Source organism: Sitodiplosis mosellana, unplaced genomic scaffold (assembly GCF_009176505.1).
Source record: "Sitodiplosis mosellana isolate CC-2019 unplaced genomic scaffold, AAFC_SMos_1.0 Smas_scaffold_6150, whole genome shotgun sequence".
NCBI lineage: Eukaryota > Metazoa > Arthropoda > Insecta > Diptera > Cecidomyiidae > Sitodiplosis > Sitodiplosis mosellana.
In genome coordinates, this window is record NW_022601391.1 from 3,144,421 (window position 1) to 3,166,509 (window position 22,089).

General features: G+C 35.2%; 1 protein-coding gene across 2 annotated transcripts in view; it reads left to right on the top strand.

Moving 5' to 3' along the window:
• Positions 1-957: 957 nt before the first annotated feature.
• LOC129574158 (kinesin-related protein 10-like) overlaps positions 958-22,089 on the top strand; it is a 47,168-nt gene continuing 26,036 nt past the window's right edge. For both annotated transcript variants that reach the window (XM_055455664.1, XM_055455663.1), the window contains exons 1-2: positions 958-3,913; positions 17,341-17,457. In XM_055455664.1, coding sequence (XP_055311639.1) covers positions 17,344-17,457 — 114 coding nt within the window. In that variant the 5' untranslated portion in view covers positions 958-3,913; positions 17,341-17,343. The remainder of the gene's footprint in view (positions 3,914-17,340; positions 17,458-22,089) is intronic.

A 22,089-nucleotide genomic window follows, 5' to 3' on the forward strand; every position in this document is an offset into this window, starting at 1 on the left:
TCATTATCGCTTATTAACACAAAACATACACACACACACATCTTTAATGTGATTCATCATCATTCAAGTTTCATTCGGATGGTGAAATAAAAATGGTGAAAATTAAATTCCGTAGATTTGTGTTTGAAATGGATGCGGTTACAGATGATCCTTGAAATGCGTATTTTTTTTAGAGACAATATCGGTATGACACATAAACTGTCTGAGCTAAGAAAGTCTGCCATTTTCAAATGCGATATTTGCTTACGTAAATTTCGAACTTCCATATAAAAAAAAACTAGTTCAAATGTGCAAATCGGTTTCAATTAAGGGAAAAACATAAGACTCCTAAGGTATGGATTAAGAAATTTTACCAAAAGGTAATAGATTAGATAAAAAAAAGGAACAGAAAGAGAATATAGAATGAAAAGAAAAGTATGAACAAAAAAAAATGGTCTTGAGAAGCGGCTGCGTCCATATTCAATGATGAATGTAAATGTCATATGCGAGATTTAAATCAGAACGCCAATCAGCTACAAACTGGGGATCGCTAGCATTTTAGCCGCAACAGCGATAGCGACAGCGACGCGAATAGCAGCTTGCATAAATTAATTCGTAGATAAGCAATAATCAAACTTGTTTGCGTGTTCAGCATGTGGGAAAGACAAAGAAATAAACGCAACGAGCAGAAAAAAAAGATAGAGAGAATGGCACCAAGGCGCGCGCGCACCCGCTAAGCAAATTTTTGATACAATAAACGCATTGGCTCCAACTGTATACACTTTCGGTTTTGTTTTGTTTAGCTTTATTGCTCTGCCTTAGCTGTGTAGTCGACACAGTCGTTCGTAGTACAAAGCATGACGAGCAGCTGAAAGAGCGTGCGGCAACAAGCGTCGTATGCTTGTGTCTTACTGCTTGACGAAATTGAAAAGCAGTGAATTGGTAGGAATGAACGACCTTCCCCGGTTGATATTACGGTTTCAGTTTGATCGTGAACACGGCCGAGTGCGCATGTGTTTTTCATTTGCTTGTACAACTGAAAAGAAATATCCAAAACACATTTCGCAGCCTGTATCAATAACACTTCTACTGTGTTTCATCGATTCTTACCACATTTTCTCTCTCTCTCTCGTAATTCTTAGTTTACAATCGAAATTTGTGCCTATTCGAATTTGGTTTTTCTTCGTTTGAATTTCTATTGCAAAATCTTTACCAAAATCCATCAACAAATTAGTCACCCGAAAATAAGATCAATCATCGACAAGTAGACATCGGAAAATCCAACGAATTTCCAAGTTATCAATCGAAAATTTCGCCATCAATCGAAAACTACATTTCACACGGGTGAATATATTACGATTTAGGTAACACAACTGCTGATCCCATCTAGAAGGAAGTTATCGGAGGATAAAACCAAAAGAGAAAAGAAAATAATCGAAACAGACGGATTTTTGTTGTTGAAATAAATTTCTTTTGTTCCAACCGAACGGCAAAACCTGTGGGAGTATTTCTTAAATGTACTTTTCATCGACACCGTCAAGCGATTCGTATGTGTCAAAGACCACAACAGCAAGTTTGGTTTTCCGCATAAATATTGCTACAAAATTTCCAACAAAAATCAACAACATACAACCAGAGTTACATAAGCGATTCAAAAGTGCCATTCATTAATTTTGGTTTCTTTTGATGAGATCCGCTTCGTCTGTGAGTAAAGCCAATGTAATTTTGCTCGGTACAAAAGGGTGTATTTCAAAGTGTTAATTCTCCGCATAAGATCAATCGAAGCAGATACATAAAAGAAGTTCTAGTGCTGCTTAAGGCCAACACATTGACATCACATCGACATCACATCGACAACCAAAACGGCACAAAACATTTAATTAGATATTATTCAACAAGCAACCGAATAATACGAAACGAGATCAAAAGTACAGAAGAAGAAAGAAAAAACACTGTCAAAAGGAAATAAGAAATACAATTTTCTTGTTTGAGCGATCTGACCGTATTTGTTGCATGCGAACAGACACAAGCACGATACAATCATTAACATCGATAAAAACTGCATTTCAGACCAATATAGAGGAAGAGAAAAAAAAACTGCGTTCAATCAATACTGGTTTATATTTAATAAAAGTTGTGAGTATCCAACGCCAGCCGATCACGCAAAAACTGCAAAAAAACAGCTCCAAAACGGTCAGCCATTCAATTCACTCAAGTCGAATTGCAAACTATTAGCGGTTTATGAGATATTTTTCAGCCATATTTTACAACATCGGACGACATGTTATCAAATGAAACACCTTGCAATTGCGAATGAATCGACATCCACAGCAACAAAAAGAGCAACAAATGATAAATATTAATAAAATAATTTGTCCGCCTTAGTCAAAGACACAAACAGAGAAGATTCTCAACAGCCGCAGTGGCATCTCGAGTATTCACCGCCGTATGCAGAAACCATTGTCTTAAGCGAACAAAAGCATTTGCGGTGAACAACGATACGATACGATTCGAAAATAAGTTCGTACTGCACAAGCTATAAATGCAACCAGAATTAAACAATCAAAATAGAAAAACGTGCACGAAAATTAACGGCATTCGGGTGCATATGCGGTAAGAAAACTGACAGAAAAGCATCGAAAAAGCAGCGCATAAAGAAAGAGGCCCATTTTACACACAACCGTTGTTGGAATAAGTGAGTGCAATTGAAACAATTTGATTATTAGGAAAAGTGTAAGAGTGTGAACTGCAAACGGTACACAGTAAAAGTGCAAGTGAAATTTTTGTTGTTGCTTTTATTCAGTTGCGCCAGCTCCAATGCAGTGAACGAAAATTGAATTTGAAATTGTATGGAAAAAGGCAAACTGAACAAACGAACGAACGAACGAACGAAAGCAAATAAGAAAGAAAAACAAAATCACGTGTGAGTGTATTGCACCAATCAAAAAGTCAGAAGAAAATTACAACTTGATTGATTGTCTGAGATCTTCTTCGCGCTTCTCATCGTCGATTTTTGAGCGAGAAAAAAACCAACACACACACACACCAAATTTCACCAAACATTTCATTTTTCTATTATTGATAGCAGCAAGTAAAATTGAGTGTTTCGCTCACCTAAAAGACTTTTTTTTCACTGGAAGTAATCAACCGCGACCGAAGAAGTGAAAGAAGCTACGAATTATCTAAAGTTCGAATAATAACAACAATAATAATAAAAGCACACATATTTCAATAAGAAGCCCTAGTACCAGCGAACAACCGTATACCGAATGTACACAAAGTATTCAAAAGGGAAGACAAAATAAAGTAAAATAAAAATTAACTCGGTAAAAAATAAAAAAAGGCCAATAAATAATACCTAATCATAATTCATAATCATCGAAAGTTTGCCAATTCGGTGGAGTCGACACACTTACACACGACGGCGTGTTAATCGGCACAGGCATGTCTGATAGTAAACGCGACAAAACCTCGCAGCAACATAAAAGCGTACGTAGTGAATGAACATCAAAAATCCAGCACTGGCAATAAACCTGGTGACGAAAACCGAGAAATTGTTGCCTATACGAACGAGCAGCCAATAAGCAGAGAGTTCGATTCAGAGTCGAACGAAACGCAGAAATCAACAAATCTTTCGGAAACGCTATAAACTGAGCTGTCAATCGAGATTCACAACTGAGTGAAAGTTCATCGATAAATTTTTCGGAACGATACCAAATCTACCGCAAAATCATACAACAAAGTACCAAAATCAATTATCGTCACTCTTATTGAATTTCCCGGGTGCCAGAAGACAATCCGAGCCTTCGAAGCAGCGTGTGTGAATGATAACAAAGCCGATTATTTACTGAAAGTTTATTAGTCAACGGCCTCTCCCCGAATTAGAAGATATTTTTTTTCTATTGTGTTCGAACAACAACAACAAAAGGCTAAGGTAAGATATCGATTTCTTTTAACACTCTTCATACCAATTCAATTTTTTTTTTCAATCGGTCGCTCTATTTTTGCTTGCTCTTTTCGTATATTGAGCAAGTTCGTGACATGTATGTACAATTTTCAACTAAATTGATTGAAAGGTTTGTTAACTTCCAAAAACCCAAAACTGGTGTGTTGATGAAAGGCTAAATCACCACATTTATCGTTCAATACTAATGAACCGTTTTACAAAAAATCTAGCACACAAAATTTGAGGGTAAAAAAATGCGCGTGTTACAAATATTGGAAACAATTTTCTGCTCATAAAATTATGTAATTCAATGGCTCGATATTATTTATCCAAAAGATTTCATTTGCTCCAGTTTCACGGCTTTTACATCGTACTTCATAATTTTACGAGTTTGATCTAGCTGATGACTAAACTGCGGTAAATCGTATGGTTTTCATAGGGTTTTCCATGATAACCTAAAAATAGCGGCCAAATTTACTAGTGCCAATCGAAAAACAAATATTAGGCCAGAAATGGAGCTATCGAGAAAAAAGGATGTGAAAACATCATTCAAGAATACCATTGCGGTATAGATATAATGTTATAATGGTTTTCGTGCGCGAACGTTTTGATTAATTGATGTGGTTGTAAATACACATGTGTGTGTGTGTGTAAATTTTATTTCACGCACAGCATTCACATCCCGGCCGATGCATACAAACTAATGACTAGTTAACGTTTTTAACGGACCACTAAATAAAATGGATATAAAATGCAATATTATAAATGAATTGTTCGCATAACAAAACAACGTACATTACCGAAAAATATCTAATTTACTGAAGATTTTCTCCACTTCTACAGTTTTAGTTTTGAGTTTTGAGTTTGCTTTGCTTTTCCCCGTTGGCATTTAGTTCGTATATTTCATGGTCAGGTGAACAAAAACACGCATACATTACACCGTCTTCCATGGCATATTGTTCAATATTCAAATTTAAATGCGGTGCGCTTGGTACACACAGCACGGCTAATAATTTCGACAAATCTCCGAAAAATAACAACATTTGATACAAGCCAGACGGCTTATGCCAGGTTGAAAAGAGCTAAACAATAGCCAGACGTGAGGAAGAAAGGGAAGCAAAATCGAGACGTCGAACGGTATTTTTTGTATTTCTTCTTTGCCATATATATAATAATAATATATATAAATATATACGTATATCTATATATAACATTTGTTGGTTTGACCAGCTGCACATATGATCGTATTCAGTGTAAAAACAAAACAGCGTTTACGTTGCGCGAATATTTATTATATGCGATAAATGGCTTATTAAACGCAGCGCGTCTTAGGCAACAATGAGAGCATTTCGAAGGCGGTCGCTGTTATTGTTTGCGCAGTTTGTTTGTTTGTCAGTGGCTTCGTCGTGAGGCAGGTCGTCAACGAGAATGTGAATTGTTTATGGAGTGCGTAAAGTTGATGAATGAAGACCACAGACTGTGTGAGCCATACGTGATGACCGACCGATTCAAACAAATTAATTAATACGTCAAACGTAAAATTAGCACACGTACGCAAATTACCACAGTGGTATCATATCAACACACGCGGTTTGCTACTTCAAATGATTGTTTAACCAAAGCGACAACACATTTTGACCTACATTTCGGCTGATGTTTTCGAAGTTTTGATTCATTGGACACCGGCCACAAGGGGGCAATTATGATTTTGAAAACAAAACCAAATGGCATGTTGATTGATTTGAGAGGCGCACGCAGACTCAACCGAATTCATTTAAATGTGAAGAGATGTTAGTTGCAAAATGGCCAATTCTCTATCTCAGCCGAATGATGTAAAGCCGTAAAAAGGGGCGGCAATTGCAACAAATGATATATATATATATAAATTTCCCGTTTTCTTTTCGCGATCGAAAATATCTCGCATGTGTTTCCGTTTGTTAGTTCTGAACACATTAACATGTCAGGCAAGTACGAAACTGACACCAGGAAATGAACCTGCTACAGTCATCCAAAATCGTAATACATAAATATTGATCACACGTCAAATAATATTACATAATTAAACGTTCGTATTCCAGCACGAGTATGATTGATCTTATGTTCTAATTCAGAAAAATTACCTACGAAGCGATCATCCAAACGAATAGTGCGGTATGCATTGCATTTTGTAGGCGAAATGAAACGAGCAAATATGAAACCGACAATGAATTGAAAATGTATGTTTTTTTTTCTTTGTAGTGGGGTATGCAATACATGTATAATCATTAATTGATTGGTATTGACCAAGATACTGCTCGAGCGTTCACTTGTGTTACAAATAAATTGTTCAATTGCCATCACATTTCCTTCGACAGTCGATCGATTTCTACGCATTAATAAAAAGAATTACATTGGTAATCCCGAACTTTTCCGTACCGTTGGCCTGCGTTGTTCGTAGGTACTTTTGGTTATTTTTTGTGAATTTTCTTGAAATAAAGGCAGTGAAAATATAATAATGAAAATAAAGTGAAAAATCGGTCACTTTAACTAAAACTTCGACAATTTTGTATGAGAGGTACCCGTAAACCGATTCTTATTGGCTTTAAACTTTCTGAGGGTTCATTTTTTGGAGAAAAAATAAGATTCTGAAAGTTTCATGTTGATCGCATTTGCAGAAGTTTGGTTTTTGTCCCTTAATTTTTTTCCAAAAAAATGTCGACAAAAATTGAGGACAAAAAATCAAACTTCTGCAAATTCGATCAACATGAAACTTTCAGAATCTTATTTTTTTTCCAAAAAATGAAACCACAGAAAGTTTAAAGCCAATCAGAATCGATTAACGGGTACCTCCCATACAAAATTGTCCAAAAATCGGTAATTTTAGTCGAAATTTCGAAAAATTTGTATGGGAGGTACCCGTAAATCGATTCCGATTGGTTTCAAAATTTCAGAATCTTATTTTTCTTCCGAAAAATGAAATCCCAGAAAGTTTGAAGCCAATCGAAGTCGATTGACGGGTACCTCTCATACAAAAGTGTCAATTTTTTGAGGTTTTTCTTAGGGCAAGTACCCCTGGATCAAATCGAAAATGGCTCTTCTTCGAACTTAAACTAAGTTTTAGGGACACAAAACTTTTGGCATTTCCAGATTTTGACTATCCCAATTATTTTTTGAGTTATCGTGTTTACAAACAGCTACGACGACGACAACGACAACGACGACGACGGCACACGAACGGAAAAGTGTCTCAAAAAGTGATTTTCTACGCGTTTCATGAGTTTTTATGATGATCTAAACCAATTTTGCGAAAAAAGTTTTCGGGACCAATTCCTATACTTTCCCTTGACACGTTGTGTACGGAAAAGTAAAATGATTGCCAGTGTGGTTATCATTAACAAAGCTTTGATTTTGTAATATACTATAGCACATTCAAATTTAAGTTTTCAAATATTCCTGAAGAATGGCGTTATAATTATGATTTTCATGAAGAATGAAAACGCATATTTAAAAAAAAGCAAATTTAAATAGAAACAGCAATAAGACGTATCTTGAATCTCACGATAATTGTATTTAAAAAATATACAGGACATGTATTGAACCATAAAGAAAAGCTGTCTTCAATCACTAAATAATAACGCATCGTATTTATCCCATAAATGCCTGGGCAGAAAAAACTGTCCAAATACTAACGTTTTATTAGCGAATATTCGCATTTTCGCATATAAAATGAATCAGAATAGTAAAACTTATGAGAACATTTGTTTGAAGAAAATCTGGTTACTAAACAATGCTAAAAATCATTTAGTCATGTAGTATAACCCATAGGCGTCAGGATGCTCGAATTTATTATTAAAATGTCGATGAAAAAAATTCGGCTGTTCACTAATAAAACGATAATTCCCAACTAAGAAAATGCAATAGTTCTGCATATTTTACTCTTCGCGCTTGGTCCGTTTTCTTTGCATAGGAAAGGCGCCAGAAAAAGCCCACCCAATTATTGGTATATCCACGCTAAAACAATTGAAATCCGAAATGTTCGATCGATATGCACAATAAACCAATTTGGCTTTTTTCATAATGCCTATTCAAGCCATTTGGTAGTTCAATTAATAGATCAGGGTCACGAACTCTTGAATCTGCATACATACTACATCCGCAGATGTATCAATTCATTTAAATAAAATGAAAAATATGTCTACGCTCTCTGATATGATCTATCGAACACAATGTTATGTTTTGAATTGATAAACTTGTGTCTGCTAGCATTTTGCCTGACTATCAACTGTATGTGTATATTCAAAGCTCTATCTAGGTAACAAAATCCATTTGGCTAAAATAATTTCTCAGATTCCCAACATAAATTTACTGTCTTGGTTTTATAAGCGGCTGTTTATTATTGATTGAGTTTACAAAGCGAATTGCGTTGATTTTTTTTCTACCTTGCCGTTGTGTGCGTGTTCGTGCGTGCGTGCGTGCATGTGTGAGAGGGAGAGAGCGGGCCTTTGTGTAAAAGTGATTTTATGAATTAAAGGTCAGACGCATGCTAATAATCTACGCATTAACTCTCTCATTGGTGTTGAATTGTGGACAGCAAAAATGCGAATAAAAGCGGTAAAAAGTAAAGCAATTTTTTTTGTTCAGTATGTCGCCCAAAATAGATACCATATAATGATGTCGACCCACTGCAGCGAGTAATTTTTTTTTTGTGTAAATCGTAAGCACATTGCTCTTAAACGTATTGTCATATAACACAATGCACATAACCTGCTACACAAAACCATACATGTGATTTTTATTCTGAAACACAATTAAAGGCTCACGTAATTGAGTGCGATAATAATTCGAGCCATTTTTCTTCGTTTCTGAATTTTTACTAAGATTTTTATATGCGCGCATATATCGCCATCGATGCTAGCGCTGAACGAGCTGTTTTGGGTTATGTATGAACTCACTTGTAGGTTAATGCGGAAAGTTGTGCGAAAGAACAGAAGAAACCACGGCGTTTTCGTAGTTACACACACACACAAAAAAAATAAAACACAAACACACAGCAATCCATTTCGAAATGAAATAACAATAAGGCTGCAACATGTATGATTGTAAAAAGTTGTAGCTATAGTTGATACTTATGCGTTTGCTCACGATACACGCGTTGCTCTATACGTACTATATTCATTGAAATGTGTGTTTAAACAATAACGACAGTAGATAGAAAATTATATAATTTGTATAGCAGCTAGTCGTTGTTTACTGTTGCTTCCACTGTCTTTATTGTTGGTTGATTTTTCTCTTCAGTTACAATTTTCATGAAAACGTTCATTAAAGAAACATATTTAATAACACTTTAGACGTGGACTTATTGTGCAGTACGTATGCGTCGAATATACTACTCTACACAAATTATTGTAAGCTGCATCCATGCAGACATAATCAGTGCCAGCATTTTGACAACAAATTTCAAATGATACACTCAACACGTATTTATTTCTGTAAAATGTACTGGAATACACGTCAAATTATTACTATAATTTAAATCGAAACAATCATTAGAATCAATGAACACAACTACGTTCATTATTTATTTGATCATAAATTAAGAAGAAGTTCGAAAGATATCCGCTGTAATTTGATCAAGTGATTTTTCTTATGCGCTTCAATATTGGAGGTTTTTACTATTGGTTATTACGAAAAGTGATTCGTAGAGCCGTTAACCTATTCTCCAGTGTGCATAACACATCAGACTCCTTTATGCTACTCAGTTGAAATAATTGAAAACTGTCCATTCAATCGGTCTTTCAATGTTCGATGATAAAACGTCTGAATATCACATTTTGCGTCAAGTTACCTATTCCATCGAAACGGATGCAATGCATGGTGTTTTCGATCCTGAAAAAACCATTTCTTGAATAACACCATTGGCACTGCTTTGTTAAAACTCATTTCGAAGAGAAACAAATATTGTTTACCATCACTTATGTTTGTGTCGATCAGATCAATTAGGTTGCTACACTCCAAATGTGTATTCACTCTCAGATTAAATGTTTATCGGTGCAGTAGGCGCGATTGGAGATTTGCCTGGACTTGGAAAATTTATTTAAATTGACAGTCGGTCTGAAGGAAATTTCGCATGAACGTCGTCGTCGTCCGGCCAATCTAGCCCGTTGCATGTGCTAATATACAATCAATAAGCATACTGCAATATCATACAAAGCGTCGAAGTCTTTTTCGCCGTTCCCATCACAATATTAATGAATAAAACATTGTTTAAATGAATGTGCCTCGCTCTCTTTTTCCTTTTCCTTTCCTTTTTCATAGTTCAACTGATGTATTTAATTAATTTACTGTAGCAGTTGTAACACATTCCTGTAGTCTTGCTGGTGCAGCAGCTACAAATGGAAAGTGTTTTTTTTGTTTGTTCATAGCTTTGCAAAAAAAAATTTTCTTTTTCTTCACGTGCATTGCATTGAGCCAAGGTACCTGTGATTTGCGTTCATTTAAATTGTTCGTTCGGTTGCAAAAACAACAGTTGCTTGCGCCAATGTTTTTCGAAAATCACACACAATCGCAATCACCGAACGCTTTTATCAGCTGCGCTGTGCAACTAAATTCAGATAACTACAGACGATATTTCGATCTACGCTTTAAGATTGATCATTCTGTCTGATTTGTTGCTCTGTATTCATTCTACTACACACATTTGGCATCAGTGACTTGATTTTATTCACTTGATGTTCTTTATTACATGCCACGGAAGTTAAGTTTGTTGTTCATTCCGTACAACAAATTAGAGTGTCTACCAGACACTGTCTAGTGTATGTACCTTTAAAATCACTTTTTTGTCGATGCAATTTTCTACGCACGTTTTAAATGTTCTTATTTTATCGGGTTTTATTTGTTTCGTACACCATTGCTTGTCTCTCAAACGCAGTGCTGCGTGATAAAAGTCAAAATAACGCCTGCTCGTTACTTGCTTCTTTTTGCTTTACAACACACATACCACACACATAGCCAATGTATATGAAGCGCTCATCGCAACATAGGGCTAAATGCATGAAATTGACATTTGAGAAAATTGAAGCTAAATCGAACAAATATGTGTGAAATTCGCTTTTGTGGAGAAGCTTCACCAAATCTATTGTATTTCCCACTACAGCCTTACGCCGTCTCGTATGATTCGGTATGATTACACGGTTGGCAGATTCCCAGATCCAGTACCAAATCAATTTTCATGAAAAACTAAATCTTTCATATTCTTAAACATAAAACCCACACCAAGCCCTTCATATACGAAAAAGAGTCCCAATCTAATTAAGTTACACGCTGGTCTAGAGTGTTTGCAAACCATTCTGCTTTATCGATTTGAAGTACCTCTTCCAGAGAGAGTGAGAGTGAGAGGGATAGAGAGAGATTCGGTTGTGGTTCTTCAACTATACCGGTTCTGTAATAATGGAGAAAAAACCCACCGATGTGAATTGATCTATAAGAAACATTCATGAGCCATTTTTCCATCGTGGATCGATTTTCGCCAGTATACAGTTTTTTACCTTGTAAATTGACAAATAGAATAAAATAATTGTATTTAAATTGCCTGTAATTTTCTTGCGTTCACTTGGGTTTTTGTCAGTGTGCGAAAGATTTTCATTGAGTAAATTGCTATCAAGCATATACAATTAAATTTACACGTGAGCTCAGTAGAAGACAAAAAAAAAGTCTCACAAGAGTATGGAGACAAAAGTTATACAAAAGACCGAATTCGTTCGTCATTGTGCTAAAAAAAATTATTAAGATACGAACGCTTTTAGCTCGATTCGTCGGAACGCGAGTGGGTGAGTCACAAAATGAAATTGAAGCCAAATGGATTTGAATATGTTTGTTGTGTTAGCAACTCGATAAAATATCTATGGGACTAGAATCGAAAACATTAGATCCGGTTTGTTTTCTTGAATGCTTTCTAGATGCCCGAAAATTTCGAACATAAGCTTCAACATTTGGAAATCAATAAATAACTCAAAAACTTTTGTTCAAATACTATTACGATACAGCAACGATTATGGCATCTTTTGCGACTTATTTCGATCTGCCGTCATTGTTGGTGCTTTGACAACTGCGCGAAGATGCAACTATGCGCTGGTCAATTGAACGGGCTCTTCTCATATACAATTTTAGCACCTATTTATTCCTAAAGTTTTCTCGTTGTGAATATAAAAACAATAAAATATGTATGTGGTTTCATTTAATGAACATCTAAATATCGATGGAGAATGAAACAGCAAAATAACCTTGAATTGGTTTCTCTTTCTGTTTATTTCGTTCGGTACATGGGGCATTAATGAGCATAAGCAACGGGCCATTGAGCTATATTTTTCTTCTTTTTTTTCTCTTTCGAATTCCGGCCGATTCATATCGGAAATCATACGAGATGCTTTCATTAAAGCCGCAAACAATAAATTCATAACGTTTAGGCGATAGAGTTTTGCGAATTCTGCATTAAATTTACTACAGTGTATCGACTATAGCTTGTGTATATGCAAAAAATGTGCTGGCCATTATTGGGATAAGTCAAACGGATAAAGCTGGCATTGCGTCGGTGTGTGTAAATGTGTTCGGCCAATGTTTCATAAGAAACGCCATTGGGATAATATCATTTCTGTTAACCCATTGCTTTTTGTCTCTCCCTCTCTGTCCGTCTATATATAAATATATCTATTCGGTCAGTGGGCTCTTAATGGTTGATAATCTGAAATCGTAGTGTTTTTGTTTGGCCAATTGGCTCCATTCAAACATCAACATTTAGGATATTATTGAACGAGTAGAAGTAAACTAGCAAAATAATGAAATAAAAAAAAAAATGTTTTAATAAAAAACCGGTTCCGATTTTGTCATTCTTGTCAACGTAGTTCATTACATTTACGATTTTCATTGGTATAATTATTATTTTGTCGTGCCGAGTGAAAATTGGCTAAGTCAAGAAGAGAAGGAGAAAAAAAGAGTGAATTTCATGCGGAATGGGTTAAACTTGATTTATTTATAATAATATCAGAGCCATACTTCGCCTACATCAAACAGCAAAAATTATAGTCAACAAAGTCCATACATTTTATTCAAAAATGTTAGACATCGACCGTGTGTGAGATGACAAAGATATTGAAAACAAAATACCGAAAAGAATCATTGTAATGAATCTCTGTAAAATAATAATTTTTTTTCTTCAATTCATTGGATTAATGGACAAGCCCGAGTAAAATGTGTCGCACTTAATTCTTGTAAGGAGCTCGCCCATAAAAGTGTTCTAATGTGCACGTGTCAACGACGATAGCATTATTAATTGACAATTTGAACAGTAACAGTTAATTTACGCCAAATCATTTTGAAATAATTCAATGTTAAAGCATTCACCAGGCCAGAGAACTATCCAACAACAAGGTTTAAAAAAAGCAACATGTTCAGAGCTACAAATTACTGACTATTCGGCTCCCCCTCTCGCTCTCTTAAAAGCAATTTCAAAGAAACCAAACCCTATCGAATAGTCAATAAGCGATCACCAAAATCTATAACCGTTCTTTGTGCCTTGCGAGTATGTTGCTCTTAAATCAACTGCTTGGTAGAAAAAGAAAAGAAAACAAATCAAGCCACGTACGAGTAATTGTTTTGTATCGATGCTGGAGTGGAGGGAAAAGCCAAAACACAGCGAACGTAGTCATTAATACATGGAATTTCGACATACGAGCAGAAAATAATCTCAATCGTTTATTCGCGTTGCATATAGTTAGCCCCAAAGTTGTTTAAGAAAAAACAAATTTCTTGGCTTAATCGCGCCTTCATCGCATAGCATGTTCATTCCATTCGATCATTTGCACCACTCAAACGCATAAACACGTCGTTCAGTTACGTTGTGTGCTAAATTATATTTTGAATAACCAAACCAGTGATAGACAAGGAGAGAGAGAGAGAGAGAGAGAGAGAACGAAAAGCGGTATGGTCGCTCCAATAGTGGTATTAACCAATTTGTGCTACCTGCAACAAGAAAAAAATCCGAATTAGAAGTGCGCAATTCGATTGCTTTCATTTTAATAAACAGAAATTGTCCGCAACCAATGCTGTTAGCTTGCAATAAGATGGGTGTTGATAGTTTTTTCCAAATAAAATTGTAGAGATAAGATTCGTCGCTTCAAGAACGAAATTTATTGCCTCTGATTTGAATAACATTAGATTGGCTTACAACATTCAAATCGAATTGTGCTCAAGATTGCAACTCTGGTTTCATATATTATCGAGAAAAAAAAACAGTTGCATTCTAATTGTCTGTGTTCATTGCGATAAAGCAGATATAGATACATACAGTACACACAACAAGAAATTGGAAAATAATCTATGAATAATTCGTGAGACTGAGTAACATCTGAAGCAAACTTCATACTAAGATAACACTGTTATCAGCGAAGATTTTTTGCGATAAAGTTTCCTTGTGAATATCTTATTTGAAATGCGATTATTCGCAGTAGACGATGTTGATTATCTACATACATTAATTTTATCACAAATGTACATTGATGGGAACAGAAAAATTGGGGAAACAATGATTTGCTATTCGAAATTGCTGACAATAAAATATGTAGAAATAATCATTGAAATAAAGCTAAATTCAATTAGCACGGAATTATGCGGCATTTGCGGATCACAATACGCGACAGTAACTTAGAAGTCATTCATGCACGATTGACATTGAATTGAAACTGTTCACCCTGGCCCAGGGGACACATGCAAGAATAGAAAAGTTGTTATAATTTCACAATCGAATGGGCGCGCGCACAGCAAACACCTCTCAATCTAAGTTGAATATTTTTAATAAGCGGATTTAGATATTTGGCAAGCGAACATGGCCATCTGCAACCGTGCCACACTAGCGCTAAGCACTGTGGCATGCGCAACTTTGTGAACATATTCAACATACATAATTGAAATATTCGCTTGCGGCGACAACATTTGATGCGTTTCGCGTTTTATTTTAGGCATTTGTTGTTTTTTTTTTTGCACCAAATTTTCAAATCAAATTAAGAAAGAGCAAAACATACATGAGAAAAAAAAGCACGGTTTCGGTCTCAAATTTAATTCAATTGTGACGGCAATTGGAAATAAGCTAAGAAAAAAAACGCTCATGGTACGCACGCATACAATTTAACTATCTTTTTGGCGGTTGTTGTTGAGATATATTCAAATAATTAAAGGAGCAGTATCGGCAAACCAAAAAGTACACAAACGATTACGTGCAAGACGGCTCAATGCCAAACGTCTTTCGGTTACAGCATTGCCTAACATTTTCAATTAAAACTTCACGCGAAGAACACAAAAGAATTTTTTGTTTTTATTTTTCTCTCTCCACATTTGGTCGTTTCATCCGCTTGTTTAGCTGTACAAATTGTACTCTTTTAGCTTGTTTTCGTCTTATGTGAAGTTCCCAGCTAATCTTGGTGGTCACAAGATTTTATTAATGGGGCCGATGAGACGGCATCATATACAAAAAAAAACCAAAAGCACAAAAAACACGTATTTGTATACGCTCACTTCAAATAAATGAAAAGAAAGTAAAGTGTTTTTGTTGACAAAATCTGGTCGTGCTGACCGTGAATGATGTTTATTTTATGCCATTGTTTACGAAGTGCTGGAATCATACAGCCGATTATCTACTGTTCACAATGGGCTAATGAAAACACTCAGTCGCATTGAATTAATCCGCTAATAATATTTTAATGAAGACGCCTTCTAAAAGAAACTGCAGACTAATCTGCTGAGAATGTGTGGTCATGTATATGTATTATCAATTTGATTTCATATTATGATGGTTCTGCTTCGTTTGGTGTTTCCTTCCATAGTGATTATGATGATATTTCATTCAGATTTTTTTTTTTTTCATTCATTGATAACATACAGTTTTGCGACATAAAAATTCGTTTCCTATTTCGACCTCACTCTTTGACAAAACATATGTTCATTTATATCAACATCTTACTCAAAAAAAGCCTATTTACTGTAACTTTGTAGCTTTTGTGACTAATCTCGCTATGAATATCTCAATATTATTCCAGAATAATTATCTGAACATACCAAATTCAAATGATATTTTGTGTAAAATCGATGTGATCATCGTACGGCACATTTTATGTGCTAATATTTTGATCTTGAATGCAAAATAGACAACAATTCCGCAAAATATAACTGAATTTATGGTGGAATATTAGTCATGGATGTGTCGGCCCCGACCAAAAGTGTGAGATTACATTCACTGTGCATGGACCAATGTAAATGAACATATTTCAGTGATAAATTCGCAATCGTCTGCATTTAATTTGTACTCAGTGAGTGATCATGTAGGACGCTGTATGGGTGCCATTATTGATTTTCTCAATTTCTTTTCCACTCATCGCCCTATATCATATGCCTTTGATTCTCTCTCAATTTTTCTTCAGCATTTTTCTACACAAACCAAATACCCCGAAGAGCTCCGACTCTGCACTTGTCCGTGCACGGTTTAAAAACCGTAATGCAAACAACGGCACACTGCGTGTGAGCTTGTTAAATTTATTAACTTACAAAGTCGTTTTGCCATCTTTCTTGTCTGCTTTTTTTTCACTTTCGTCATTCTCCGACGCTCATGATATGTGTCTGGGCTACTTGTTTTCAATCAACTGTATAAGACGCACGCGTACCCGGAACGACGGAAAAACAAAACGACAAAAACCTAAGTGCAAAATTCAGTGTAACACGTTGAAAACAATTTAAATGGCAATAAAAATGCCAATAACGCTCTCAATCGTACGATGATCGTGAGATGCAAGTGCAATTTACCATCTAGCTGTGACAAATGATTGCGCACGATGATGCGCTACGGTACGGCGGCACGATTTTGAGGATATGAGGCAAAAAATATCATATGTGAAAATGTTGAATTTGATAGATTATATTGCATTTGTCACATAAATTACTTCGATGATTGATTTTAAATGCTTTTTTAACGATGTTAAGAGCAAATCGGCCCGCAAAGCTCTTTCCCTTCTCTCCGCAATGACGAGCATGCATCCTCTGCTTTCTTCTTCTTCTTCTTCTTCTTCTTCTTCTTCATCGCCTGTGCGTGGCATACGACCATTCGACTCTGGTCGAATATGAGTTTGTACAACATTTTGTCGATATCAATTGCGGTGTATAAACACTGCACGTAATGGAATCAGCGAGCAATTTGTCGGGTGATTTGAGATTACATAAAAACGATTGATAAACTTAATTGAATTTAAATTTAATCCCCGATTAAATTTAAGCAAACCATGCATTTTCATCATTTCGATCCAGCCATGCGATGCGATGCAAGGCTGGTGTGGTGATGCTATTAAATAAGTTAATATGATAAGTACTCTAGGTGTTTATGCTTTCAATTTTTTTTACAGAAAATGGTGTCACGCAGAAAGATTCTGTCGCGTTCGCGCGATGACTTGAGTGTCGAGCAGCCGTACGTGCCGGAGGAAGAAGAAGATGTTTGGTATCAAAAAGACAAATTATTCAAAGTAAGTATAAGCACTGTCAATTAGTTCATACTTTAAGAGAGTGGTTAGTTAAGCCGTAATTGATATGTGAGAAACCAAGAGAGGTATATACAAATAGACGTACAATATATAATCACCCGCAACGGCCCATTTTCAATGGAACGAATGAGCAAAATGTAAAAGAAACATATCACATCAGGTTCCCATTGCGATTGCGATTGCATCATCGCACGAATGAAAAAATAAAATAAATATCGAAAAGCATCCAGTTTTTGCCTCTTACCTATCTCAATTGCTTGTCGAGTCTTATCCAATTCATAATAATATGGTTTTGTGCCTTCATTAGGTTCACATACAAAGTTTCTATTACAAAAATGCCGATCAACATACAATAGAATGTAATGAAAATCTCAAATAACACATATAGTTTACACTAAAACGCTTTACGCTCGTTATTCTAACTTCAACATGAGAAGAGAGAGAAATTGTGCAGACGGCAGATTTGAAATCTGATTTCATATCGAAAAATAGTCGAAAATGGACTATGGTCACTCTCTCTTTCTCGTTTTGAATATCATACATTCATGTGAAGGCGGAATTTAACAATGTATACCCAACACAATATGGTGTATCATAGTTTACTATCAACACAGTATTTAATATTGAAGATATCTGCCAGATTGTCTTCGGCTTCGAGTTGAAATCTGAATTTTCAGTTAATTTTTTTTTTCTTGTGTTGACATTTCTGCGATAAAACGTATGGGTGGCTACAACGCCCGTGCAAACAAGATTCTGAATTCGAATGGAATGGTCATGGGCGCGCGTCATGACAGAAATAGGCATTAGCACCCAAGTGCACGTCCGCATCGGAAATATGAATGACAGCACACATTGATACATTTTCAAGCAATTTCATCGATCATTTCAAATTCCTCTGGCCAATGCCCGAATGAAAAATTGATTCTACTCGTTTCAGTTCAGTGCGGCCAACTTTTTTAATTTAATTGCATCATTCAAAACCGCACTTATTCTATAGATTTTCAGTGAACCACTAGACATTTGACAAATCAAAGCAATTTCAAAATGTTGATTTCACAGAAACCGAACGACAAAACACAAATTTCTATCGAATTCGATCAATTGTTTTATAGATCGATATGACACGATTAAAATCAATATTATTGAAACACAACATTTATGTAACGCACAACGACGCTTCAAAGTTTCACATCGGCCGCATTTGCGTTGAATTACTAATCGACTGCGAATGTCTTTCCGGCTATCGAACATTTCTTGATATTCCCAAAACATAAATGATGGATTTTATTTCAATTAGACCATAAACGGCATTCGATACAATGAATGTAAACAGCTCACATACCAAATATAGTCATCGACATGTTGATATAATTGTAGGTTTTCTAACAATTTTTTTTTTCTTCATTGATTTTCAACCATAAGTGTTCACATAATTCGAAGTCAAGTTTATGTTGTTGAAGCCGTGGTTTTCAATGAATTTAATGATAAACTGGCTTTTAAATATCACTCAAAACGAAAAGAAAAAATTTAACATAAATAGAATGCAAAATAAAGACCACGATGCCCGGAAGTTTATGATGATCTGTTATATAATTTGAGGTTTAGTTAATATAAAAATTCCCGTTTGGTGTTAAACAAATTTCAAGTCAGAAATACGGTATGTAATAGTTGCTGGTTGCTGATGGGAAAATATGAGAGTATTATAAAATTGGGTAGACAGGAAGTTGATTTTGTATTGAATGCAAAATTCTGTGCATTCAAATGCTGTGAACAAAAAGAAAAACATGCTTTGACATCGAATGTGCGAAAAAAAACATCGGTTAATTGCTTTATTATCTCGCTTTGTGGTTACACAGTTGAATTGAAAAAAATACCACGGCGTCAAAGTAAAAAAAAATTATCAGCATCAAAATCAAGTTAGAATCTATGTTAAGCGCGCATTTCGGTGGACGGATGCAATTTTAGCTTTGTAAACAAGGCGATTTACATAATATCGATAATTTAGCAATTATGTGCATTTGTTTACTTTAAGTGAATGAAGAGTATCTTACCCATGAAACTGAAATTTTTAAAATTCAAGTTAAGAGCACTCAGCTTAACTCAAGCATAGAGTTTTATTTTTTTCTTCTGCGGCTTCATCTTTCCGCGTTGAAAGGCCAAACGTTGATCTCCGGCGAATGCATTTGATTTCATTATCGTTTCCAATAAAATAGAGACAGAGACAAATGTGCTGAGAACCGTAGTTCAACGGATGCGCAATGTTCAATCATTGTATGTGCATTTGTTTAGATGTTATGGTTGTATTTTTTTGTTTGTATATAATTTCAGGGACTGTGAACAATTAATATGATGTTCAGCATATTGAATACAAGAAGAAATATAGCATCTGTGGCTATCGATGCGTCAAGGTTGTTATTATAGCTTCTGCCGCGCTTTATACAATTTTTTTTTTTATTTGTTCGTTTGTTCTGTGTTGCAGTCACTTCGGTAGTGAGGGGTCTTCATTTGATCTCTCTTACGATGTTTGTTAGAATATTTTTTGCTTTTCTTTGACAATGGTTTTCATTTCAAATACTACGTGTAGATATAGCAATGTTACGGTACTACAATGCAGAAGAATGCAATTATAGTTCATATCGTTTACATTTAGTTTTAAATGCAGTTTTATCACGATCGGCGCATCTGTAGCCCAAGCGAGCCAATTCTCAATTATTATCATACTACTGTTGCAATCAAAAGAATCAGTTCACGTTTCACTTTTGATAACCGTGGCTTGACTTGGCGGTCGCATTTTGTACAGTAAGAATAAATTAGTTCACGAGAGAGACAGATGAGTTCAACGTAGATTGTTAATTAATATTTTAATTAACTCGTATGAAACGAAGGAAACAACAAGAGACGTTCACACAAAACAGACATGAATGTTGAATATTTTGTAGATTTCCTCATCGCAATTTGTTTACTTATCAAAAATATGTATATATGTATTTGGATACTTGTGCATTTATAATTCAGTTCCTCGACAATTGTAACATAGGTACATCCAATTTCATTCAATCCTTGGAACTTTTCAAACATTGTTTACGTGGGAATGATTTGTCTGATAAATAAATATCTTTTGTTTTGTTTCTGTTATCTGGTGAATTTCATAATTCATAACATTCAGATACATACATATATACCTTTGACTTTGTTGGTTTCCCCATCGATGATATATCGTTGCATGTCGAAGAAGACAATTCGTTGCCCAACGATATATATATATATACACACTCCAACGAGTAAAACGCTCTATTTTGTATTTCGACGGCCTTTTTCTGCTCTTTTGCCTGCAACGAAGCACCAAACTTTCGATTTTTAACGTTGCCTTGTGCATGTCAACAATCGAATGGATGTGGAAACGAGATCATCATTAATAAAACGAAGAAGTAAAAAAAATGTATGTTGACGTGTGGCATGTGCGTAAAACGATGCCACTTAACGGGCCCGCATAAAATGGCGAAAATTCACCTCATCATTATTTCAGATATTTGTTTTAATTATTATAAGCGAGGAAATTGTTCACCATTTTTTTCTTGTTTCAATGTATTGTTTAATTTTCATCTACGTTCATCACTCGTTCAATTGTATATTCGCTACTGTTTACCGTTGTTAAAATGCCTTCATGCACAAAAAAATATTGGTTTGTGTACATTTTCCCCCCATTGAACCAACAGACAATCAAATTGAAATGCATATTAATTCGCAAGTATTTACATAAAATTCGAAATATTTTGGTACACTTTTTTTTTAAATTGTATTTTCGATCACGAATCCGTTTCATTCCGTCTGCTTCCATAAAAATGTCTGCAAATGTAGTGAACTGTTTTCGAAGACACTTATCGGAAGCGAGTTGTTGATTGCAAAGTCTATAATATTTTTTTTCAGTTGACAAGATAGACGAGGCGATGTATCGCCATACGTTCCAATCCAAAAACAAAAATTATAAATGCCGAATTTTTTCAAGTATTAGTTCGACGCCGCCACAGTGATCATAAATTTAGAAATCATAGACATAAAAGCATCAAGAAATCATATTTTCAATTTTCTCCTCATCAATATTTATGTACTTTTTCGCTTCCACAATCGCTGATTTTATACATTTAATATTCGGTTTACCAGATATTTACTTCGGTGGTTATTTTTGAAATATTTGATGATTTTCAATCAAATCATGAAAAATTTGAAATATTAATTGCCTATCCAATTTGCATTCGCTATTTAGTTAATTATTTTTTGGAAGCGACCAGTAAGACTACGATTTATTCCTCGATCATTCAACATAGTTTGATCGAATACGCCTGCCTCGATCATCTTCAAATCATCGTCAATCGAATGAAAAATAGAAAACCACCCGTAACATGTCACTGTGTAAAAAATTAGCCATTAGCTCATTACGTTCAACATGTCGAATGCTAAAATATAGCAAATTAGTTGAATCGAAGAGTGAAATAAGATGACAGATGGTTCAGGTTGAAGATATTGCCTTTTGACAAATTAGTATATGTTTTGGTTTATGTAATGAATTAAGTGAGACAAACATCGTTATGATCATCGCTGGACTCAACAAATGGA